General features: G+C 35.2%; 1 protein-coding gene across 8 annotated transcripts in view; it reads left to right on the top strand.

The window, feature by feature from the left end:
* Positions 1–26,662, top strand: part of SGK3 (serum/glucocorticoid regulated kinase family member 3) — a 180,374-nt gene that overhangs the window by 115,405 nt on the left and 38,307 nt on the right. For all 8 annotated transcript variants that reach the window (XM_072804398.1, XM_072804393.1, XM_072804400.1 and 5 more), the window contains 3 exons: positions 4,864–4,936; positions 14,486–14,561; positions 21,720–21,807. In XM_072804398.1, coding sequence (XP_072660499.1) covers positions 4,864–4,936; positions 14,486–14,561; positions 21,720–21,807 — 237 coding nt within the window. The remainder of the gene's footprint in view (positions 1–4,863; positions 4,937–14,485; positions 14,562–21,719; positions 21,808–26,662) is intronic.

Below are 26,662 nucleotides of genomic sequence, written 5' to 3'. Positions count from 1 at the left end.
AACACCTGAGAAAACTTGCAAATAAGAGAGATTTCATTTTTTTTTTAAGATTTTATTTATTTATTTATTTGGGAGAGAGAGAGCATACATGCTTGAGCAGGGGAGGGACAGAGGGAGGAGAAGCAGACTCCCCACTGAGCAGGAAACCTGAGGCGGGGCTCAATCCCAGGACACTGAGACCATGACCTCAGCTGAAGGCAGATGCTTAACCAACTGAGCCACCCAGGCACCCCAAAAAAGATTTCTTTGAGTGATTAAATATTTCTACTTATATATATAAGCAGAAAAGAGTAACAGAGTCTTCAGAAGCATCCTAACTTTGGAATTCCTACAAAAAAGGGTAGAGAGAGGATAACAATCCTCTTTCCAAGTAAACTCTTAAAGATACAAACACTAGATGTGCAACTTATTTTGTTTTTTAAGATTTTATTTATTTATCATGATAGTCACACAGAGAGAGAGAGAGAGAGAGAGAGAGAGGCAGAGACACAGGCAGAGGGAGAAGTAGGCTCCATGCAGGGAGCCTGACATGGGATTCGATCCCGGGTCTCCAGGATCGCGCCCTGGGCCAAAGGCAGGTGCTAAACCTCTGCGCCACCCAGGGATCCCTAGACGTGCAACTTAAAATACATTTAATGTCAGAATATTAGAAATAAATTCTTTCTGCTGCCTCTCTAATAATTGTTAGTCATCATGTTATTTCTGGTTAAATTGCCCAGCAACTAGATTTAGATCTAAATGTTTGTTAAAAGCTTACCTTCCTTCCATAGTTTCATTTTTGGTTAGAGTTAAGTCTTTGGTTCTCGATTTTAAGTAACCAACTCAACTAAAATGAATACGGACTTTTGTAAGTTCTGACAGTTACTGGAGGGTGGGGGGTGATAAGTAAGGGGTCATTAATTAAATTTGTAAAACCTACTCTTATATATTCAAAATTCACATATTAAATGTTAATTTTAATCCAGTGTTTGGAATTACAAATACTGTCTAAAGTAAGAAGCAAGAGCACCATGGTTATTGAAACACATCGGGTCAATTCTATACAGTGACCAGTGTTTGTGTATTATTGTTCAGTGTTGTGCATGTATTAGTCACATATACCTAGGAGGACAAAGAACGCCATCTGTGTTGGTCATTATAGACCTCAGATTATTAAGAGAGCTCTGGATTCAAGCTTTACTTCAGTTAAGAAAAAAAGTAATTATGCTTCAAATCCCAAATTTAAATTTTTTCTGCCCTAAGAATAAATATGAATATCCTTATGTCATTATTTAATAAATGGCAGATTACCATGCATCCCTCAGAAAAAAATTGTTTCATATTTAAGAAGATAATTTTTTTCAATTTTCTTAATCCTGTATCTTGACCTTAAAAATAGGGTTAAATAGATATAAGTCTGTGACTCACCATTTGTAAGATACTTTAAATATGGAGGAAGTTAAGCATACCTCAGTTAAGAGATAAGTTATTTCGTAAAATGGGCCAGAATTAATCAGATTTGTAGCTGTACAACATTTCATGTTTTGCTAATGCACAAAAGTAAGGCTTCTGATTCATTTCTATTTAGCATTTCACTGTGTCTGTTTTTCTTCCAAATAATATTCAAATGCTTTGCAACTTAAAATTGAACTTTTAAAATAATACTGCAGTTTTTTAGATGGCCATTTTTTCTATGTAAAATTAATATGTATTCTAGAAAATCTGGAGTATGGAGGAAAATAAAAGTGTTTAAATTTAAAAATCACCCATAATATTTTACTACTTAGGGATAACTGTAGTATTTTTACTGTATTTTCTTCTGTTCTTTAATTTTTCTTTAATGCATATGTAACTTAACTTAATACATATTTTTAAATTGCTTAATCAAAGGATATTGAGACAGTCTTTTTTTGACTGTAAGTAAAGTCACACTTTTGAAATATAATAATAGCCAAAAAGAATTTGTACATGAGAATATATTCTGTAATTTTGAATGATTTTTTTAAATTTACTTATTTATTTTTATGTAGGCTCCATACCTTGTGTGGAGCCCAACATGGGGCTCAGACTCACGACCCCGAGATCAAGACCTGAGCTGAGATCAAGAGTTGGATGCTTAATTGACCCAGACTCCCCTATAATGTTGAGTGATTTTTAAAAAATAGTTTATATTGAAAAAAAAAAGTTTATATTAGAGGCTGGGTAAGGGTTGAATTGCCAACTCTATTTGAAATTCTTGGATACATTTATATACATGATCAGCACTTTTTGAGAATTGTACAGGTTTGATCATAGTTATCATGATGGTACTATAACACATGCATAGAGACAGTTTATATGAACTTCTTAGAGAAATAAGATTAAATTTTGTTCAGTGAACTATTAATAACTGAAAAGCTGAAATTTCTTTTTGTATTTTGCTTAAAAAGATTAAATGAGCCAGATTTACCTTCTAAACATTTCCTTCTGTAGAGCTGTTTATAAGAAGGAGGAATGAAGGGGATGTCATCTAAAAACTTGGCAATGTGGAGATCTTGCTTGAGTGAAAAGCCATCCTCATGTTAATGATGGTTTCATGATTTAAATAGCTAGAGATTAGGGATGCCTGGGTGCCTAGGTGTCTCAGTTGGTTAGGCGTCTGCCTTCAGCTTAAGTCATGAACCTGGAGTTCTGGAATCAAGCCCAGCATTGAGCTTCCTGCTCAGGGAGGAGCCTGCTTCTCCCTCTCCCCCTGCCTCTCCCTGCCTCCCCCTGCCCACTTGTGCATGTACTCACTCTTTCTGTCTCTCAAATAACTAAATAACTAAATAAATCTATAAATAAATAGCTAGCTAGAGATTAATTAGATAGGGTGTTAATATTTGAGTATCTCTAAGTATAAAGGTAAAGTAGAATGGTTTGTTTTGGGGTACCCTACCCTCTTGCACCATGATCACTTTCATTTTCTTTTTCTATCAAATATTCCATCTTATGCTTTTTGCAGAAATTTTTTCTTAATATATAGTTGAATTTTTATTATCCTTCCCCCTCATTTTTCCTGTATTTCTCTTCCTTTTTTCCTCTTTTTCTTATTTCTTCATTTTCTCTGTCTGCTTCTTTTTCTGTAACTACTAATTCTGTCTCCTGTGGTGAGGGACAGAGCAAAAACCAGGGGAACAGTATCAGTTGTGTTCTATGAAACCACAGAAGTGAGGTTAAACCTGGCTTGGATTTCCCTAAGTTTGAAAACATAGGTTCTTCCTCTGTGCTCCTTTTAGAGTAAAAGAAAAAACAAAAAATATCCAGTCTGTAGACACTATTATCCATATAAATGTATTTTTATGAGTATAGTTTGCATTTGAAAATTTTTAATTGTAGAAATTGTTGCACATATACAGAAACAGAATAGTACAAACATAGAAAATAATCTAATTTACCATCCAGCTGCCACAATTCCAGATACATGGCCATTCTTGTTTCAGCTCCCTCCTTAGCCAGCCCACTGTAATTTTGAAGCAAATTTTAGACTTCATATCATTTTATCTGTAAATACTTTAGTACACATCTCTAAAAAGATAAAAGTTCTTTAAAAATACACATAGAGAGTATTTATTATCACATCTAAAAATAACAGTAACATTTTAATATCAAATATTTGTGTGTTTATATGACTGGTTGATAAATCTATGAAGTGACTTTATGTCGCAAAGTTTCCCCCTTCCCCTTTCTTTTCTTTCCTTTACAATTTTTTGTTGAAAAAGCAGGGTCAATTCTCTACAGATTCTTTGGTCTGGGTTTTGCTGACCACATACTCATGGTGTAGAGTGATTAATACATTCTTCTATTCTTTGTATTTCCTGACAGTTGGTAGTTGGATATATAGTTTGCGTGTGTGTGTGTGTGTGTGTGTGTATGTGTGGTTTCTTTGACATCAAGCTTATAATAAAAATAAGCATTAACCCATTAATGACTTTACTGCCCCAAATTTAATGTCTTCAGAGCCAAGTTCTTTGTCTAGGGATAAGCAAATCTGATAAAATAATGTATTAAAATATTAATAAGGGGTAGACTAGAGCAGAGGGTTTTGGAAGCAAAATTCGTCAGCTTTCTTAGAAAACAATGGTCAGGGATCCCTGGGTGGCTCAGCGGTTTGGCGCCTGCCTTTGGCCCAAGGCGTGATCCTGGAGTCCCGGGATCCAGTCCCACATCGGGCTCCTTGCATGGAGCCTGCTTCTCCCTCTGCCTGTGTCTCTGCCTCTCTCTCAATCTGTGTCTCTCGTGAATAAATAAATAAAATCTTAAAAAAAAACAAAAAAAACAATGATCAGTCTGTTCATATAGAAAGAACACAAAGATCACAGCTTCTCTTGAGGTAATAAGTGGTAACATGTATTCAAAGCTTATACTCCAGATTCTCATCTAAGTGCTAAAATAATCTCCATTTTACAGACAAGAAAACTGAAGCACAGAGATGTTAAGTAACTTATGCAGGGTCACAAAGATACTAAATGTTCTATTGGGACAAAATAAGATGATTAGGGCAGCTCTGGTAGCTCAGCGGTTTAGTGCCACCTTCAGCCCAGGGTGTGATCCTGGAGACCCGGGATCCAGTCCTGTGTCGGGCTCCCTGCGTGGAGCCTGCTTCTCCCTCTGCCTGTGTCTCTGCCTCTCTCTCTGTGTCTCTCATGAATGAATAAAATAAAAATCTTAAAAAAAAAAAGGATGATTAGTCAGGCTATGATTTTATTGCTATAATTTAATATAGTATGTATTTGATCATATATACCTAAACATATGTGTTATGATGGATTTTCTTGAAAATCACATTATAATTTGTTTTGGTACATATATAACTAGAAGACTTAGAAAATTAAGTTCATTTAATGTTATTTTTTAATCCTCTAGTTAAAGAAACAATTTCCTGCTATGGCCCTGAAGATCCCTGCCAAGAGAATATTTGGTGATAATTTTGATCCAGGTAAGCAATATCTTCATAGACCAGCTGTAAGTGATGGTTGAAGTTTGAAGAAGTAGTTAATGTACGCATTGTGCTGTTTAGTAAGTAGTAAAAGGCCTCACAAATCTAATGATCTCATGTTCTATGAAAATAATGCCCAAGAAGGGGTTTGCTGTGTACCAGGCATTGTTTTAAACACTTGACATGTTTTAATTCATTCAGTCCTCACAAAAACCCTTTGAAGTAGGTATTCTTGTCATTATTGTTTTATAGATAAAGAAACTGAGGCACATTTAGGTTAATTGATTTGCCCAGGGTCCCAGCTAGTGTCAGATTGAGATGTAAAATTCAAGCAGTCTGGATTCAGATAAATTAATTGGTCATTAAGGATAATTTGGGATACTTTCTACCATGAAGGATATTATTTGTTTCTTCCAGAATATTTATAAAATTTATACTGTATACATAGCACCCCGTAGACCTCTGAATGGCATACTAAGAAAATGTCCTATTGTTCACCCTTTGGGAGCCTAATGACACATAGGCTCTCAGGAGTCTAGAACTGTATGTCTGAAGGCTCAAGCCTGGAACTTTTTTCACTAGAATCTATAGTATCAATTCAGGTCACAAATGGCTACATACAGAGAGACTTAAGTCTTCTCATCCACCAGATAATCTCCTTATGCAGATGAGAAAAGTCATCTGTCTGTGCCACAGATGAATCCTGATGAGCTAGAGTGCCATCCACCCTCATCATCTGTCTCATCTCTGTAAGAGGTAACCTACGTAACCCATTAAACCTATGATTCCTTACATGTCTGCTTTTTTTGGGTCTCTACTCAAGATAGAACTTCTCACATCACTTATCCTGACTATATGTTCTCCCTTCAACTTAGCCTCTTTTTTTTTTTTTTAAGATTTTATTTATTTATTCATAGAGACACAGCTAGAGAGAGAGGCAGAGACACAGGCAGAGGGAGAAGCAGGCACCATGCAAGGAGCCTGATGTGGGACTTGATCCCGGGTCTCCAGGATCACGCCCTGGGCTGCAGGCGGTGCTAAACCGCTGCGCCACCGGGGCTGCCCTCAACTTAGCCTTATATCATTTCTTTCCCTCTCAAAGCTTTTCACTGTGCCCTGTGAAATTCTGTCCACAATGAACAAATTCTCTTTATCCTCCAACATTTTCATATTTCTTTTACATTCTTCTTTAATTAAACTTAGTGTTTTCCCTGAGAGACTACTGGATCATCCCCTATAGCCCTCCGTACTGGACACTCTTTATTCTTTTACACTTTGTGAACTTCAGGATTGGAGAGGGTTCTCACTTCCCTTATTATGTGTAGAATTTTTTCTCTTGAGAGAATTTAGCATATTTCATTGTCATTGCCAGTCTGTCTCATCTGGCTGTAGATTTTATGAATGCTGGTATTTGTCTTTTTTATTGATTTATCTTGGTAGATCTTAGGTTTTCAGTAAATACTACTTGAATACATAAATTCATTCATAAAGAGAAGCAAATAAAAAGAAAAAAAGAGAGGACGAAGAGAAGACTGAGTTGCCACAACAAAGCCAGATTGGGTGTTCGGCAGAATTGATTCTGTAGGCCAGCACCTTTGTTCTCATTTTGTTTTTAGCTGCAGAATGCTTTTTTTTCCCAGTGAAATCTTTTGCAGAAAATGTCATGTGTAGAACAGTTAAAAATGGAGCTGCTTTGTTGGTACAGCAATAAAGTGTATCTGTGGAGCATAGGTTGAAAAATATAATCATAGACAACATGTGGGTCCTAGAGTTATTTAGGTAAAGTGAGTGTGAAACATGATGTGAAACCAACAGTGTATGATGTACTGTAGGCACAGAGAGAAGAGACAGGATAGAGACTGGGACATTGGGTAAGGGAATATTCTGTAGTCCTCACATTGGATAATCAGAATGAGGACTCAAGGGGAAATTGGCTAAAAAGGGAGCAATATACAGAAACTCTTTTAAGGAAAAATCTGTTAAGAAATCTTAAAAAAAAAAAAAAAAAAAAAGAAATCTTGGTGATTGGGGCAACAGGGTGGCTCAGTTGGTTAAGTGTCTGCCCTTAGCAGATTGAGCCCCTTATAGGGTTTCCTGCTCAGCAGGGACTCTGCTTCCTCCTCCCCCTCTGCCCTACTCCCTTCTTGTACTCTCTCTCAAATAAAATTTTTAAAATGAAAAAGAAAAGAAAAGAAATATTGGTGATTGCTTAGGTAAACGGGGGAAGAGGGAAGAGAGAGAGATAAGTGAGGTGTCAGGCCTCAGTGAACAACCGAATGAATTACTGTGAAGTGACAGAAAAGACATGAGAGGAATCGTACTGTGTGTTGCTGATAATAGAGACTTGAACTCAGGCTGGTGTTCTAGAGAGCCCTAAGTTAAACCCTAATGACAGGATCCTTTCATTTTTTTCTCGGGAAGAAGACAAAGAGATTAAAGCCTGCAACTTCTTTAAGGCAAAATTCCAGACAGAATGCCCTGTGGTGTATACATTTTGGTAAATTAATTATTTGATACTAAACAAAATATATTTTTATTGAAGAACAATTTGAAACCCATCCTGAGCATATTGTATATGATTTGGCAACAGTGTAATAGACCATATGTCACAGAGATCTTGGAAAACTTTATTGAGAGATCAAATCTAAGCCATACTCAAAAAAAAAAAAAAAAAAAAAAAGCAGAGTGACAGTGCTTATTTGATTAGAATTTGGGGAAACAGACATATTTTGCTAGTGGGAATGCAAAGTGGTCTAAGCCATAAAGAAAGGAATTGGGTAATATTTAGCAAAGCTCTATGTACATCTCACTATGACCAAGAAATCACATTTCAAGGAGTTTGTGCCATAGATAAACTGCATATGAAATGATGTGCATACAAAACTGTTCGTTTTTGGGATCCCTGGGTGGTGCAGCGGTTTGGTGCCTGCCTTTGGCCCAGGGCGCGATCCTGGAGACCCGGGATCGAATCCCACGTTGGGCTCCCGGTGCATGGAGCCTGCTTCTCCCTCTGCCTGTGTCTCTGCCTCTCTCTCTCTCTGTGAGACTATCATAAATAAATAAAAATTAAAACAAAACAAAACAAAACAAAAAACAAAAAACAAAACTGTTCGTTTTTAATAGCAAAAGCAACTGAAATACCTTCCAACCTTGGGATATGATGCAGCTTTAAAAAGGAACAAGCAAGGCTTTATTGTACATTGCAGTAGAGTGTTCTCCAAAATACATTAGAAAAAACAAGGTGCAAAAAAAAAAAAAGAAAAAACAAGGTGCAGATGTATATAGTGTATCTTTTTTGTGTAGTAAAGGTTATGGGGATTCAGAATTAAATAACGGAATAATAAACTGAAAAACTAAGAACTGAGGAGGGAGAGGCCAGTGGGAGGAGGCAAAAGAGAAAGAAGTTAGATGTTCCTGGATAAGTCTTGTTTATAGCTTTGACTTTGGAACTATGTGCATATTTTAAAATATTTAAAAACAAAAGTAAAATTCAGTAATAAAGCAATCTCTAACAGTTAAACTGAAGGAAAAAACCCTATTTTGATTGATAGTGTAAACACAGGGAGAATAATAATAATTATTTTATTTTATTTTTTAATAATAATTATTTTAAATGACTTCAGAATATGGAATTTTGACTATATATTCCTCATGGGATATATGCTAAGGACAAAAACATGCACAAAAAAAATTTTGCACTACATTCAACAGTCTTACAATACTACATTCAGCCAGTCTTACCGTTATAATATGGAGTTATTTTGTATTCATGTTACTGTCTTGGGAACCAAAGTTTTAAGCAGAAGAGGAAAGAGATAGAAAAATAAAGTCAAAGAGATTTTAAGTAAAAATCCTCTAAGTTTTAACTTAATTTGGGACTACAGTGTGAAATCATGATTTATTTTTCTCTAAAAATAGCACGTATTTCCTAGCTCTGTCCTTTGGAAATACCTAAAAACTATAACAAGCAGTAGTGAACATTCATAGCCTCCAGGTTGTCTTTTCCAAATACTGGTTCCCCCATAAAGCAACCAGAGTTCCATGGGAAAACAGTACTTCCAGGTCCCGGGCAAGAAATGTACAAGATGGTCTTAGCACATCTTGCCTGAAAGCGATGAAGCCATACAGGATTACCAAGGCTTTATCAAAAGAACACACAAGCTTAATTGATGGGGCTTTCACTGGCTAAAGATGGGACAGTTAGAGCATGAAGAAAGAATTTGCCCTTTTAACTTATCTCATGCCTGACAGCTATTGTGCAGAGCTTTTCCGGACATACCTGGGTTCTTATGTTGTAGTTTAAGAGCATGTCTCCATTTTCCTGTTTTCATTTCTTTATTCTGGTGGTTAGCAACCTCTGCAAGATAAGTTTTACATGCCTGAAGGTAGATTTTAAGGGTTATTTCTTCCTATACTTTTCAAAGTTAAAATTTTAAAAAGTTAAAGTAATTTTGAATATACTTTCAAAGTTAAAATTCAAAGTTAAAATTTTGAATTTAAGAATCTGTAGAGTACACAGAGATGGCTATAATTTTTATATTATAAATGGTTTAATATCAAGCCTTTTGCCAATAGGATCCTGAGATCAATACATATATGTTACTGTTTTTCTGAAGTTAAAAAAACAATAGTTAAAATTAATTATTCAAAAATAAGAGTACAAAGTAACAAAATCAGGGTGCATCATATGCATATGCATCATACGGTGCAAGAAGAGGACATATAAAATTAAGAGACTATGAATGTTAGAATATATAATTGCTCAGTATTTATCCATTCATAAACACATCAATTAAGTAGCTTTCATTACACTTGTGTTAGGCTCTAGATAAAATATTTTTTAAAGGCATAATTAACAGCTTATGCAGAAACCACTTTTATTTCTCACTTTTAACCCTTACTAATTGAAGAGAAATAGGTTTGTACAAAATAAGACAACTGCCCATTATTCTAATCTTTGAGTTCTTTTGAGGCCTAGGTGTCGTACCCATCTAGTTCTTCATAAGACTTGGTGTAGGTACCATAGCCTTGGGAAATTTTTCTTAAGTGCTAGTCCCTAGGTGGGGTTGGGAGCCTCTTCTTTGCCCTCATAGCAGTTTGTGGATTCTCTCAGTTCCTTTGGTATGCCTGAGTGTAGTGATTTATTTAAATTTGTCTTCCTCTAGAATTGGACCTTCTTGAGAATAGGTGCCATGTCTTAATTAAACATTTTGTATTTCCAGTGCCTTGTACAAGGCAACTGTCTGATAGGTGATTCGTGAACAAATGAATGCATGCATGCCATCTTCAACTAGTCACTCATTTTGGAAAGTCTACTTAATATTAGTCTGAAGATTTTAAAAATCACTTCTCATAGACCTTAAATTTTCAAATAGTTAAGGATTCTGAATTATGTACATTATTTTGTTAACCAGTCTTAGTCTCTTTTTTTTTTTCTTTTTTGGGTGACTTCTATTTTGAGACATGAAATGGTATAACTGGAAAGAGAGCTTATAGATCATCTAATTCTATCCCCTATTTGACAAATTAAAGAGGAGTTTGTATTAAAAAAAAATAAAGAGGAGTTTGTGGTTATAAAACAAGGTAGGCAGTGGCACAAGTAAGACTCAGTTACATCTTAGACTCTGATTCCAGTATTATTTCCCTGTAGCAGGCAGTTTTTTAAAATGCTGTTAATGTTACAGTATTAGTATATAATAATACAATATCTATAGTAATAATACAGTAATATAATCATAGTAGCAGTAGTAATGATAATAGCTGTGCTATTATTTGATTTCCTAACTATAAAGTAGCTCTTTTACCTCTGTTTCATGCATGAGGAAAATAGAAACTTAGTAAAGACCAGCCACACAGCTAATATATAGCAGAATTACATTAATCCAAGTTGGTTGGTTTCTGTTTTCACTTTACTCTATTGTCCGATTTATGCATGGTACCTTTAAAAACAAAATACACAATTTAAAATTACTTGTTTGGGGGCTCCTGGGTGGCTCCGTGGTTGAGCATCTGCCTTTGGCTCAGGGCGTGATCCCTGGGTCCTGGGATCCAGTCCCACATCAGGCTCCCTGTAGGGAGCCTGCTTCTCCTTCTGCCTGTGTCTCTGCCTCTCTCTCTCTCTCTCTCTCTCTCTCATGAATAAATAAATAAAATCTTAAAAAAAAAATTACTTGTTTGGAACATTACAAAAATCTTAACCTTGTTTCCTAACCAGAAAGGTGTGGATTAGGACTAAAAAAAAAAAAAATAAATAAATAAATCTCTGTGGTCCCCAGTAGCTCTAAATACCCTTTGATAATGAATATAATCAGGCACTTTGTCCACCACTGGTTGGCCTAGTTAAAACCCAAGGTCCCCTTACATCAGAGTTTGATGATTTTTCCCCCCCTGTCCCACAGTATTGGAGATTGTGTCCTCTTGGTTGATCTTTCTTTTCTTTCTCCTTTCCTTTTCTTTCTTTCTTTCTTTCTTTCTTTCTTTCTTTCTTTCTTTCTTTCTTTCTTTCTTTCTTTCTTTCTTCCTTCCTTCCTTCCTTCCTTCCTTCCTTCCTTCCTTCCTTCCTTTCTTTCTTTCTTTCTTTTTCATTTATTTATTCATGAGAGACAGAGAGAGAGGCAGAGACACAGGCAGAGGGAGAAGCAGGCTCCATGCAGGGAGCCCGACACAGGACTCAATCCCGGGTCTCCAGGATCAAGCCCTGGGCTCAAGGCGCCGCTAAACTCCTGAGCCACCTGGGCTACCCTGATTTTTCTTGAAGCTATGAAATGACAGATAAATCTGTGTGGGTCAATTTCCTACATACTCTGGAGACTAAAGCTTTTATTTTCTTATCTAAGCATTGATTTCTTTTCAGCCTCTAATTGAAATTTCTTTTGAATTACAACAGATACATTCACATAAGTTCTTAATTGGAAAGCTTTTTAAGAATATACCTCTCCAGGGGCTCCTGGGTGGCTCAGTTGGTTAAACATTGGACTATTTATTTCAGCTCCAGTTGTGACTTTAGGGTCAGGAGATCATCTCCCTGCAGAGCGCAGAGCCTCTTGGGATTCTCTTTCTCCCTCTCCCTCTGCCTCCCCAACTACTGTGCACAAGCCTATATATAATATATCTTCAACTATAATTCCTAAAGATAGTATGTCAGCTTTATACAAATTCTTGGGACTTACCCAGTAATGGGCTTGTATCTATTTTAGTCTTACCTGGAATTTTTAAAGATATTTGCATGCTCTCACCCCAGTCAGAATGGTGAAAATTAACAAGACAGGAAACAACAAATGTTAGAGAGGATGTGGAGAAAGGGGAACCCTCTTGCACTGTTGGTGGGAATGTGAACTGGTGCAGCCACTCTGGAAAACTGTGTGGAGGTTCCTCAAAGAGTTAAAAATAGAACTACCCTATGACCCAGCAATTGCACTACTGGGGATTTACCCCAAAGATACAGATGCAGTGAAACAGCAGAACACCTGCACCCCAATGTTTATAGCAGCAATGTCCACAATAGCCAAACTCTGGAAGGAGCCTAAATGTCCATTGAAAGATGAATGGATAAAGAAGATGTCCATATGTACAATGGAATATTACTCAGCCATTAGAAACGACAAATACCCACCATTTGCTTCAACGTGGATAGAACTGGAGGGTGTTATGCTGAGTGAAGTAAGTCAGTCGGAGAAGGACAAACATTACATGGTTTCATTCATTTGGGGAATATAAAAAATAGTGAAAGGGAATAAAGGGGGAAACCTGGGTGGCTCAACGGTTTAGTGCCGCCTTCAGCCCAGGTTGTGATCCTGGAGACCCGGGATTTCGAGTCCCACGTCTGGCTCCCTGCATAGAGCCTGCTTCTCCCTCTGCCGTGCCTCTGCCTCTCTGTGTCTCTCATGAATAAACAAATAAAATCTTAAAAAAAAGGGGGGGGGGATAAAAGGGAAAGGAGAGAAAATGGGAAATATCAGTGAGGGTGACAGCACATGAGAGACCCCTAACTCTGGGAAACGAACAAGGGGTGGTGGAAGGGGGAGTGGGCAGGGGAATGGGGTGACTGGGTGACGGGCACTGAGGGGGGGCACTTGATGGAACGAGCACTGGGTGTTACGCTGTATGTTGGCAAATCGAACTCCAATAATAAAATATACAAAAAAAAAAAGATATTTGCATGCTTAATGTTGATCTAAAAATTAAGCTTGGAATTTCCCCTAAACTCTGAGTACTAGGACTTCTTTTTTCATTACTGATTTCTTTCTCTTCTTATGTCAGGCTTTCCATAGGACTTTCAAAAACTGTGAAGTCAGCAATGAAATGGAAAGTCTAGTAGTACTTATTGCAGCATGGGGCTGTAGCTCAGTAAAGAAAGAAACTTATTCTCACAATTGATCTCCCAATGTAAAATGTACCTTTAGTAAATATCCACAGAACAGGTTAAAGCTGCATTCCTATAATCATTAGATTTTCTCTAAATGATCTCAAATGTCATTCATCTTAGTTTTCTCTCATATGTTATTTACTGAATTCAGTTCCTGAAAAATAACTATGTTTCAAGTGTAGTTTCTAATGTAAACCTCACATATGCTTTACTCTGTGGTGAATACTAAGAATGCCCTTGCAGGAGTTTTATAAGATATCTTCCTGAAATTATTCAAGAAATTCACAGTTGAACAAGAAAAAACTTAGATCTGGATCCAAGAGACCAAATCTAATTTACATTTGTTCTTTTATAGCCATACCTTACATTTAAGAAATAGAAAATGTGACTAGGAAAAAAACATAATTTTGGTGACAGACATTGTACATTAAAACCTTTATTGAGTAAAAATCATTTTCCTAAGCCAAAACTCATTCTTGAGTTGAATATTGTTTATAGATTTTTATTGAGACATGCAGTAGATTTTTAATAACTAGTAGGTAGCACAAATAAGACACAAAGTTTTTGATTTCCAGGAATCCTTTGGGTTGACCTTTATTGCTAACCTGCTGATGCATGATCCTTAATTATTAATAGTCAGAACACTTGGAAGCTGCTGGACAATTGTTCTTTAGAAAATTGTTCCATCGTATTTAGCAGAGGGAGTTTTTTAGCTGCGAGTTTTGGTGATATTCAATTAACCATTAAACACCATTCCCCAGTTGTAAGGATTTCTGGTAATTTTTGGTGTTTTTTTTTTTTTTTAATTAGTGTAATTTTCCATCACTAGTGTCATAGTGTTAATTTTTATTCATTACCTGATAGTACTTGAGAAGTAGGACAAAGCAAGACACCTCTCCAGATTTTGTAGTGAGTCTGTTTAGAACCTAAAATGGGCATTTCTTTGGAGAATTTTCTTTTGGGAGAAATGTTTTCTGCTTGATTTTAATTCTATAATCGTACTTATAGATTTAAAAATATATTTCTAAGTATTTCTTATTGTACATCAAGAAACATGAATTAAGAAATAGCTTATCGATCAAACTTCACTGTCTTTTGGTTGTCTATTCTTACATAGCTATATTAATGATAATTACACATAGTCTGACATAAGTAATCCTAATAGTTTATGTCTCTCTTAACAGATTTTATTAAACAAAGAAGAGCAGGACTGAATGAATTCATTCAGAACTTAGTTAGGTATCCAGAACTTTACAACCAGTAAGTAATTTTCATTGTGTTTTGAAGAGGTACTGAAACCAAATCTAAGAATATTGAATATGCTACTGATAATAGATTTTATATGTTCTGTGGAATGTTACTGTGCTATATATGTTTGTAAAATCCGCAAGCAGTTTTCTTCTGATCTTCTTAATCTCCTTTTCCCTCCATCAACTCATGGCCTTAGTTATTTTCTTCCTTTTGTACCTGTATTAGTTTTGTAGATCAAACTTGGAAGAACTTTGCATAGTACACAGTTAAGACATTTTTCTAATTATATTCGAAAAGCATTTGTTAAATCACTATATTGTATACCTGAAACTAGTATTTTATTGTCTGTTAAATAACTGGGATTTAAATGAAAACTTTTTTGAAGCATTTATTAAGTACTTGTTATATGTATTGGTAATATAAAGAGAACCTTCCAGAAGAATAGGCTCCCAGTTGAGTGTGAGAAACAGGCATATAAACAAGCAATTAAAGGTAGGAAAGTTTTATGAAAGAGGTGCTAGAAGATAGCAGAGAAAAATGTGAACAGCTTTCCTTGGGAGAAAGTCAAGCAAGGCTTCCTGGTATTTAAAGGATGTGCAGTTGTTCAGGAAAAGATAGGGAGAGTGTCCAGGCAAAAGGGGCAGTACATGTAACAATCTGTAAAAAGTCTAACATGTTCAAGACACTTAAGTGTTGACATTTTATGGTGACTAGACTACAGAGTAGGTTTTCAGAAAGGAGATGAGGCTGAAGGAATTGGCAAGGGTCTTGCACACATGCCACTGCTTCTTGTTCCACCACTTCTTGACCCAAATGGGGTCTCCAGGCTTTCTCAACACAGCATTGCAGGCAGCCACTGAGCATGAAAGTGCTTTCCCAGCCCTGTGTGTATCTCATGTTAATAAGCCAGAAGATTGGGGCATGTCAGATACAGGAACGTACAGGTAGAGCCATCGTTTTACATGTGTTTTCATTTTTTAGTCTGGTAATGAGTTCATGGATATTCATTATTATGATGTAGATTTTAAATTTACGTCTATATTACTTAACATTGTTTTGTTTATATAAAGTGTTCTTGGAAGAAATAAAGAGGATAGAGTAAACTATGTGGGGAGCTTTTCCATAGTTATGTAGATATGAAGGTTGCCTTATGGACAGTGATGCATCTTTAATATTCCTTTCAGAATCACAGCACTGGAGGACTGTATTTTTAGCAGTTCTAAAACCAGTGACTACCAATTTGTGTAGTTCTTCACAGTGTAATTATTGAGGGCTTCTATCATTCTGAGTAAGTCCTCTGACCTCCTTTTTTTAATTTAATATAACTTACTAAATTAGTAAAATACTAGAACTGGACCTCCTCTAGCCAAGGTCTCCTGCCCAGTGCTTTAGATTTTCCCTAATGCTCACAAGTAGGACAAGGGTCAGGAAGAAGCACAGCACTTGTGGTAGCTCTGGGATTAGCCCGTGCATTGAGGAGCAGGTGCCTTTCCATTCTGGGCCTTCAGCAGGTAACAAACACACACAAAATCAGGGAAGATCCTTGAACTCAGAGTTTGTACATCTGCTCTTTTCCTTAGCAAAGAGACTTTTGTGATTTGGCTCTCTGTATGATTATTTTTTAAACATTATGTCTTTCCCTAGGACAGATTCTAGGTCTTCAGCTTAGATCTACACCCTAACCTCTAATTTTTGCTGTCTGCACTTGAGATCACTAAAGATTGGTGGGTTAGTGGCTTGTTTGAAATATAGTTCATACATTGGGAGGCCAAATTTGTCTTCTTTGATGGAGCCTCACATGGAATAAGTATAGAACGAGTGGTGGTGGTGGTGGTGATTATTTCACCCAGCATTTTGAAGTGTTAGTCAGAACCTCTACCACTATATATTAAATTCTAAATGTTTATTCTGGATCTGTAACATTTTAAAGATGTTATATTTTGTGTTAAAAGCAATTTGGTTATTTTAACTTTAACATTATACTATAAAATACACAATTCTTAAAACCTAATGGATTTTTTTGTACATATATATACCCTACAACTGCCATCATTCCATTCAAGGTAGAGGACATTTAAAGAATTCCAAAAATAAATACCCAGGGATTTTTTCAAACTTAATTTTTCACTGCCATCATCTTGATGTTAACAGAGCTTTGTTAATTTTCATACTTCTCATTTATACATCAAATTATAAAGTAGTACAAATTTAAGAGAGCAAGAAGAAAAGCCAATCATCAAGTATACCGTGAACACCTACTGTGTGCCTGTTACTTCTGTGTCAGGGAAATATACTTTAAAAATACTTAATGGGGTGCCTAGCTAGCTCAGTTGGTGGAGCATGTGGCTCTTGATCTTGGGTTGGGAGTTTGAGCCCCATGGTGGGTGTAGAGATTACTTAAAAATAAAAATCTTAAAATACCTTTACTTATTCTACAACAACTTTATTAGAATTTATTTTTTAAATTATCTTAAAACTAGAATAAGATGGCTTAATATTTATTTCTCTAATTTCTAGATTTAAAAAAGGTTTTCTGAGCATATTGGCAGTGCATGATATAAAGTAAAACAATGACAAATTTGCTTTTTTTTTTTAAGATTTTATTTTTTTATTTATTAATGAGACACAGAAGAGAGGCAGAGACACAGGCAGAGAGAGAAGCAGGTTCCCTGCAGGGAGCCCGATGCAGGACCCAATCCCAGGACCCCAGGATCACGCCCTGAGCCAAAGGCAGACGCTCAGCCACTGAGCCACCCAGGTGTCCCAGACAAATTTGACTTATTAAAAACTTTTGAACCCCAGAAATCACAGGTGAAATTAAAAACCAAAAATGTAAAAAAAGAATGTAGGAAAAGCTTCCCATAGTAAAGGACAATCGATAAAATAATATAGAAGGAGCTTGTGCAGATAGTACACATGACACCAAAACAAATGGACAAAGCATATTAATGATTTATAAAAGAGGAGATACAAGTGACTGTCAGAGAAACTTAACATTTCTTTATTTAAGAAATGCAAATGGGAGTAAAATACCTTATTTTAGCTTTATTGAGGTATAACATATACAGAAAAGAGCACAAATCATATTATACAGCTTAATGAACTATGAGAAAATGAACACACCTGAGTTGCCACTCCCTGAGGCCAGGAACTAGAACATTACCAGAACACCTGACACCCCTCACATGCCTCTTTACCATCTGTATTCCTTCCCTCCTCCTCAAAGGTTAACTATTCTCCTGATTTTTAGCAAGAAAGATTAATGTCCCATTGTTGTACTTTATAATAAATGGCATCATACAATATGTATTCTCTATCTGGTTTGTTTTCAACCATGTGAGTCATTTATGTTGTTGCATATAGCTATAAATTGTTGATTTCCATGGCTGTATAGCATCCCATTGTATGAATATACTCATTTATCCATTTTGTGACTGATGCACATTTGAGTTAGTTTTATTTTGTTATAATGTTGCCATTAACATCTTTTCGTGCATAACATTTCTGATATATTTGGAGTAGAACTTCTAGGTTGTAAGGTATTATATGCTTAACCTTACGGGATAATGTTAATGTTTTCCAAAGTGATTGTACCAAATAATACTTCCACTATCCATGTCTGAGATTGCACTGCTCACCTCACCAACACGTAGTATTGTTAGACTCTTCCATCTCAGCCGTTCTGGTGAGTGGATTGTGGTATCTTACTGTTGCTTTAATTTGTATTTCACTAATTACTAGTAAAGTGGAGTGTCTTTTACTTAAATTATTACCTTTCACTTATTAAATTATTAGAGAGTTTTATGAGCTAATATTTAATGCTAATCAGAACTGGAGAGAGTCTTCAGGATGTTCATGTACTGCTGGAAGATAATGGAATTAGTATAACCTCTCTAAAAATCACATTAACAAACTGTATTTAAAGCTTGAAGGGGATCCCTGGGTGGCGCAGTGGTTTGGCGCCTGCCTTTGGCCCAGGGCGTGATCCTGGAGACCCGGGATCAAATCCCACGTCAGGCTCCCGGTACATGGAGCCTGCTTCTCCCTCTGCCTGTGTCTCTGCCTCTCTCTCTCTCTCTCTCTCTGTGTGACTATCATAAATTTTAAAAAATTCCATATGGATTGAAAAAAAAAAAAAGGCTTGAAAATGGTTTATAATTCAGACCAAATAAGTTTATTTTTAAAAACCTGTAGTGAAAATAATAAATGTAGTTCTAATGGTATGCAGAAGGATTACCAATTGCAACATTATTTGTAGCAGTGAAACTTGTATAGTAGAAAGTTGGAGGCCATCTACATATCCTAAAGCAAGGGAGTCATTGAGTGACATTTAGTGCATTCTTATCATACAACATCATACATTTATCATAAGTAACTGCTTACAAGGAATTTTTAATAACATGGGGAAATGTTTATGGTATAATTTTTTAGGTGAAAAACAGTAAAATAAAAATAACTTAAATACAGGATGGTCTTACAGTAGAGGAAGAAGATTGAAATAAAATACCACCGAGATAAGTAATAGTTGCCTCACTGTGGTAAGATTGAAGATCCTCACCCTCACCTTTAAAAAAGAATTTTTATTGAGATAAAATTCATATAAATATCATTCACCCTTTTAACTATTTTTAAAGTATTCAATTCAGTGGTATTTAATATAATTACATTGTTGTGCAGCCATCACAACTATCCCATTCTATTTCCCGAAGTCTAATCTAACATTAACATGACTCCAAAGTGACTACAGTTGACCCTTGAACAACATGGATTTGAACTGTGCAGGTCCACTTATGCATGGCTTATTTTTTGATAAATACAGTACTGTAAATGTGTTTTCTCTTTCTTAAGATTTTCTTAATAACATTTTATATTGTAAGAATGCAGTATATAATATGACACAAAATATGTGTTAATCAACTATTTATGTTATTGGTCAGGCTTCAGGCAAACAGTAGGCTGTTAGTAGTTAAATTTGGGGGGAATCAAAAGTTATACGTGGATTTTCAGCTACATGAGGCATTGGTGCCTCTAATCCCCACGTTGTTTAAGAGTCAACTGTATTTTTTAATTTCTCCCTTCTTCCAACCCTTGGCAACTACTAATCTACTTTTATGTCACTATGGATTTGCCTATTCTGGACATTTCATATAAGTGGAGTGTCCATATATGGGATGCCTGGGTGTCTTGGCGGTTGAGTGTCTGCCTTTGGCTCAGGGCGTGATCCTGGAGTCTTGGGATCAAGTCTTGCATTGGGCTTCCTGCATGGAGTCTGCTTCTCCCTCTGCCTATGTCTCTGCCTCTCTCTGTGTGTCTTTCATGAATAAATAAATACAATCTAAAAAATAAAAGTGGAGTCATATAATATGTGACCTTTTTTATTTTAGAACATTGTTTTTGAGGTCACCATGGAGGATCATGTACTTCCTTTTTAAGTCAGTACTTCCTTTTTAAGACTGAATAATATTCCTTTGTATGAATATGCTACATCTTCTTTGTCCATTCATCAGTTGGTTAACATTTGGGTTGTTTCTACTTTTTGGCTATTGTAAATAATGCTGCTGGGAACATTTGTTTTGAGTTTTTGTGTGAATATGTTTTTATTTTTCTTGGGTACATACCTAGGAATCGAATTGCTTAGTCATATGGAAATTCTATGTTGAACATTTTGAGGAACTGCCAGACTGTTTCCCACAGTGACTACACTATTTTATGTGCTTACCAGCCCCTACTGTTTTTTTGTTTTTTAAAATTTTTATTTATTTATGATAGTCACAGTGAGAGAGAGAGAGAGGCAGAGGCACAGGCAGAGGGAGAAGCAGGCTCCATGCACCGGGAGCCTGATGTGGGATTCGATCCCGGGTCTCCAGGATCACGCCCTGAGCCAAAGGCAGGCGCCAAACCGCTGCGCCACCCAGAGATCCCGCCCCTACTGTTTTTAAAAATTATTTTTCATCTCTCTGAAATTTTTACAATGAATGTATATTTTACTTAATTATTAAGAACAATCTGAGGAAGAGGTACCTCAAACACAGAGATTAAATCATCCCTCAGGATCATCATTAATGCCATCCTATCAGTGCATTCGTGCATTAAGTCTCCTCTTGTAGTTTAGTCCCATTTTTTTTTCCACTTCATCTTTGATCTTCATACACATCTCTTCATCCCTCCTGTTAATACTCATTTTAATATATTTGTTATATGTCCTTGGAATTTGTATTTTGGGTGTTGTTTCACATCTGTGAGTATTTAATAAATATACAAAAATGATACTGTGCTATACAGTGTTTTGTTTCTGGTTCTTTTTTTTTTTTAAGATTTTATTTATTTATTCATGAGAGACAGAGAGGCAGAGACATAGGCAGAGGGAGAAACAGGTTCCATGCAGGGAGCCTGATGTGGGACCCAATCCTGGGACTCCAGGATCATGCCCTGGGCTGAAGGCAGGTGCTAAACCGCTGAGCCACCTAGGCGTCCCTTGTTTTTGACTCTCGAGTGGAATTCTTTGTGGGCATCAACTGTAGCTTTCTTACTAATTTCTCTAGTGGTAGATGCCTATTTTGCTTCTAATTCAGTACTATAGAGAAAGTTGGAATGAGTATCTTAGTTATGGGTCTTTCACTGAACCCTACAGATAATTTTTTATCTGTATCTTTTATTAAATTTTTTTGTAGTTTATTAGTAGAACTGGAATTCGTAGGACTGGAATTTGTAGAATAGGAAAAACACATACACAGTTTCACCAAATGCTGGGAACATTTGTTTTGAGTTTTTGTGTGAATATGTTTTTATTTTTCTTGGGTACATAGAAAAGTTACCTCATTTTACATTCTTACTATATTCCTAACCAACTTCTGGTATTACCTTTCTGATTTTTCCAATTAATGAACATAAAGTGTATATCATTGATGTTTTAATTTGTATTTATTAGTTAAGCTAGACATCTTCCTAGGGTTTTTCTTTATGAACTGCCTTGTTTGTATCTTTGACCATTTGTCTGTTGGATTCCCTATTTTTAAAAAACTAATCAGCTTGTTCCTTATATAATATTATCGATGGATTGTATTGGCTTTCATGCTGTTAATGCTACTATGGTTATTTTCATTTTAAAATGGAGAAAAGCTATAGAAATGCTTTCAAAGTCATAATAAAGTTAATTTTTGTTTTTAGTCCAGACGTCAGAGCATTTCTTCAAATGGACAGTCCAAAACATCAGTCAGATCCATCTGAAGATGAGGATGAAAGAAGTACTCAGAAGGTAGTAGGAGGGATTATATTTTTTAACAGAAAAACTACTATTCCCCAAAGATGAAATTACTGGCAACTTTAGGGCAACATTTACTTAAAATGATGTAATTTCATCCATTATAAATTTTCTACTCTCTAGAATACATAAAGACAAATGTGTACACCTCTTACTAATTACTGTTTCTTTCAAAATTTATAAATGAGTACTTTTATGATAAAAAGTAAGATATGTTAGTATTTAGTAGGAAGAGTAGTAGAAAGTTTAGTTAGTAGAAAGTTTTGAAAATTGATATATTACTTCCTTATCACTAATCAGACCACTAATTTTTAACATTTTAGTAATTTTCTTTCTATTCTTCTCTTAATATATAAGGATTTTTAAGTTACCTGATTTTAATTGTATAGCATATATAATTATATATTCTACTCTCTTCACTTTACATCTTAATTTTTTGTCATTATGTATCTTCATAATCATTAACATACTTAAACTATTATTTTGAATTTTGGCCAGCAGGAAAGGCCTTTTCAACCAGAATGTTAATTTAATACTTCTTCCTCTACATAGCCAGGTTTTTTGGTGCAGAACAGTCAATACACATCTGCCAGTTGGCATCAACTGTTTTATTCCTATAGGTATACACGCATAATCAGTATGTGTTCCAAATCAAGAATAGGATATTCTTATTTTTTTAAATCAATTATAATAACATAAATAAATATAATAAGCTGTGGCTTATTATAAAGATGTTTTTAGCATTTACTTTAGAAATGTTAAATGTGAGAAAGATAAATTGCAATAACTTAACCCAGAGAATTATTATTTAGCGATTAAAATTATAATGAAAAATGTAAATAAACATGGGTAACATCTTTATAATTAAAAAGTGATGAAAACTAGATATAAATGTTTGGTTAATATATACATGAAAATCAGAGGTGTTAGGTTGAAGTGTATTTTTGTCTTTATAATGTCTTATTTTGTCATGGTTCTGTTTTTGTGATTTAAAGATAATATGAATCAGAATATTATGTCCCACAGCTAAAATCTTTATTTGGAGAATAGACCTATTCCTTTTTTGCAGCTACTATAAAGTAGTAATTTTCCTTCTCTGATATCATAAGAGGGTTTTCAGTAGAAAACTGATATATCTGATATATATAACTGATATAAACTGATATAAACTGATATATATATCGTTTCCATTTGTGACATGATTGATCCATAAAAGAATATTTTAATTTTATATCTGTGCGACTTGTCAAAAGAGAAACAAACTGGGACAGAATTCATAATAAATAAGGCATAAAAAGGAAAAACATTTGTGTAAAAATATCACACAAATGGATTTTTGAAAAAAAAGAAGATTTAAGACCCCAGTAGGTTAAAGAAAAGGAGCATGAAGAAATACTGTTAGTGAACAGATGGGAGAATGTTCAACCTCAATGCCAATAGCAAGTGAAATTTGTACAAAAGAGATTTTTTTCTGACAAATTAACAAAAATTTAAGTAGATAAAATACTTTAGGACTGATAAGGGTTAAAGCACAGTAGGCACCCTCGGGTTTTCCTGGCATTGCTGTAATTTTATGCAACTCTTTTGGAAAGCAATTTGGCAATGTGTACCAAACATGAAAATATTCAAGTCATTTAGGAGTTGATGCAAATGAAATAATTCTTCACACAGGGGAAAAAAAAAAGATACTCATTTTAGTACAGTTTATATGAAAAATTAGAAACAGTTTAAATATTCATCAATCAAATAGTGTTTGTCCCCATATATTGTGTATTCTGAGATATTAATATTTTAAGTTTTGACATACTGTTACCTGAAATTAGTGTATAAAATTTTATATGCATATTTTCACAGTATGATACCAGTTTTTTAAAGTTACACAAAGACTATATGAAATTGCTGTAATATTTGCAAAAATCATCTGTTAATAAGGTTACAGATTTTTTATTTATTTTTATTTATTTATTTTTTTTGGTTACAGATTTTTTAAAAGCATTTTCTTCTTGGTACTTTCCATGTTTTCCAACTATGAGAATATATTTTTCATTGAAAAAGATGAAATTATTAAAAAATATGTTAAAGAATAAAATGTATGTAACCCTGATTTTCCATATTTTGCTTGCTAATCATATTGAGAGTATATAGGCTTAGGTCATTTGAAAAATATCTTGCCTTGCCATAGGAGACAGCTGGTTTTGAAGAAAGAACCAGACTAATGAGAACTTCCCGAATTCTGGTTCCTGTTCTCTGCTGATTTTGGCCTTAGATCTGAATTTTATTTCCTGTCTCTTTTTTCATCCATAAAACCTGAAACTTGGACTAGGACCTCTTGCAGTTTTAAGATATGGATGAAAAGAATCTCTTCAGAAAAGAGAAAGAGCTGTGTTTTGCCTTACAGCTATAACTATTTTTTAAAATTATTTTAAGATTTATTTATTTGAGAGAGAGTGCATGTGAGAGAGAGGCAGAGGGAGAGAATCCCCACTGAGTGCAGAGCCCAACCAATGGCTCCATCTCAAGACCTATGAGATCATGGGGATCCCTGGGTGGCTCAGCGGTTTAGCGCCTGCCTTTGGCCCAGGGCGCGATCCTGGAGTCCCAGGATTGAGTCCCATGTCACGCTCCTGGCATGGAGCCTGCTTCTCCCTCCTCCTGTGTCTCTGCCTCTCTCTCTCTCTCTCTATGTCTATCATAAATAAATCTTAAGAAAAAAAAGACCTATGAGATCATGACCTGACACATAACCGACTAAGCCACCCAGGCACCCTGCTGTAGCTATTTATTAAGGACTTCTAAGTGGATAACTAAATTAATAGCCAGAAAATACCTTTGAGGGCATCTAGATGTTTCAACTTTTTTAGAGAGAGAAAGCAGCCAAAACAAATCAGGAAACTTATGCTTTTGTTAGTGTTCACTGTTAATAAATTATATCTCACCCTCAGTTTACTATTTAGATGTAATTTTTAAAAATAGAGTAAAAGGTTATCTAATTATATCTCCCAATAATTTCCATTATCATTTCAGAAATGTGCTCTATTAGGAAAATCATTGCTATGTATTGAAATCTTCCTACATAATGGTGTGATTTAGGGCACAAGTTGTCCTATTGTTAAATCCATGCTTACTGAATCCTCTTCCTTCATTTATATAAAAAAGTTAGTTAGTTGCATGGAAAAGTGATCCAGTTTTGAGAGGCCTAGGTGGCTTAGTCAGTTGAACAACTGGCTCTTAGTTTTGGCTCAGGTCATGATCTCGAGTCGTGGGATGGCCCTCCATGGGGCTCCCCACTCAGTGGAGAGTCTGCTTGAAGATTCTGTCCCTCTGCCCCTGCCTCTGCTCACTCTCTCGTCCCTTCCCTCTCTCTCTGAAATAAATCTTTAAAAAAAGAGAAAAAGTAATCCGTAAGTTTTCTGCACATTCATTAAAAGATAAACGTATCAGAATTGTAACTTAGTTTGCTTATTTTATCAGATTCTCTGGAACACTATAATATATAAACAGAAAAGATTATTCCATGTTAAAATTATGGCACAACAAGATAAATCTAATTTCATGAACCAGATTTTTAACATATTTTTTTTGTCTTGTGGTAGATTGTATGGTTCTCTCTATTTCTGTCTTCTGGGGACTGAAAATGTATTACTTGAAAGTTTTTTGTGTAAAGATATTGATTGGTAGGAAATTTGTAAGTAAGAAGCTGGTGCCAGTATTGTTATTTATAAGAAATGTATTATTGGGATCCCTGGGTGGCGCAGTGGTTTAGCGCTTGCCTTTGGCCCAGGGCGCGATCCTGGAGACCCGGGATCGAATCCCACGTCGGGCTCCCAGTGCTGGAGCCTGCTTCTCCTTCTGCCTGTGTCTCTGCATCTCTCTCTCTCTTTGTGTGACTATCATAAATAAATAAAAATTTAAAAAAAAAAAAAAAAAAAAGAAATGTATTATTATACTTAGGAATTTTTGCCCTTTATTTTTAAAAGTAGTTTGTATTTTAGAGGTTGTCTATAAGTTTCAAATGAATTTAAATGGAAATATATATATATCTCTAAGAAGAAATTGCTTAGATAAAATTTTTTGGTTCTGATTAACCTAAAGAAAAAAATTCTTTAAAGCTTATTTTATATCTATAATTTATATGAAATGTAATTATATAGAGCTGTAGTAAAAGTATGCATATTTGGGATATCTATAACTATTTTAATTCTCTGTATGCATAAAGAATTTCAAAGGGAATTTATGTGAAGCAATTTACTTACACTTGGCTTTGCAAAAAGTGCTCACATTAATAGGATCACTAGATTAATCTTATGGGACTTGGGGTTAAATTTCTAGCTAATTAGTGAGCTAGAATCTATTTTAGGTTAAATTGCTTTTTGGCATAGTAGGTAAGTAAAGATTTGCTTCTAAATTAGTATTAGGGATCAAATTTACCATATTAATTATTGTAAAGAGAAAAGGCTATCTAAAATTTTTATTTGGGGCACCTGGGTGGCTCACTCAATTAAGTGTCTGCCTTTGGCTCAAGTCATGATCCCAGGGTCCTGGGATCGAGCCCCACGTTGGGTTCCCTATTCAGCGGGAAGCATGCTTCTCCCCCTCCCCTTGCTTGTGTTCTCTCTCTCTTTCTCTGTCAGATAAATAAAATCTTTAAAATAAAACAAAACAAAATAAAATTTTTATTTACCTACAGTGGTAGAATTGAAAGAAAAGCTCTCTTGTCTACATATATTTGATTTAGAAATAAGTCTGTCTCCTATAATTCAGTCAAGCATTTGCAGTCTTCAACATCATAGTATCATTTGCATATCATAAAATTAATAAGCAATTATTTGAAAATTTTGAAAAAAAAGAC

The sequence above is a fragment of the Canis lupus genome, chromosome 28 (assembly GCF_048164855.1).
Source record: "Canis lupus baileyi chromosome 28, mCanLup2.hap1, whole genome shotgun sequence".
In the NCBI taxonomy this organism is placed as follows: domain Eukaryota; kingdom Metazoa; phylum Chordata; class Mammalia; order Carnivora; family Canidae; genus Canis; species Canis lupus.
The sequence above is the reverse complement of the archived record's forward strand: the minus strand, read 5'-3'. Positions and strand labels throughout refer to the sequence as shown.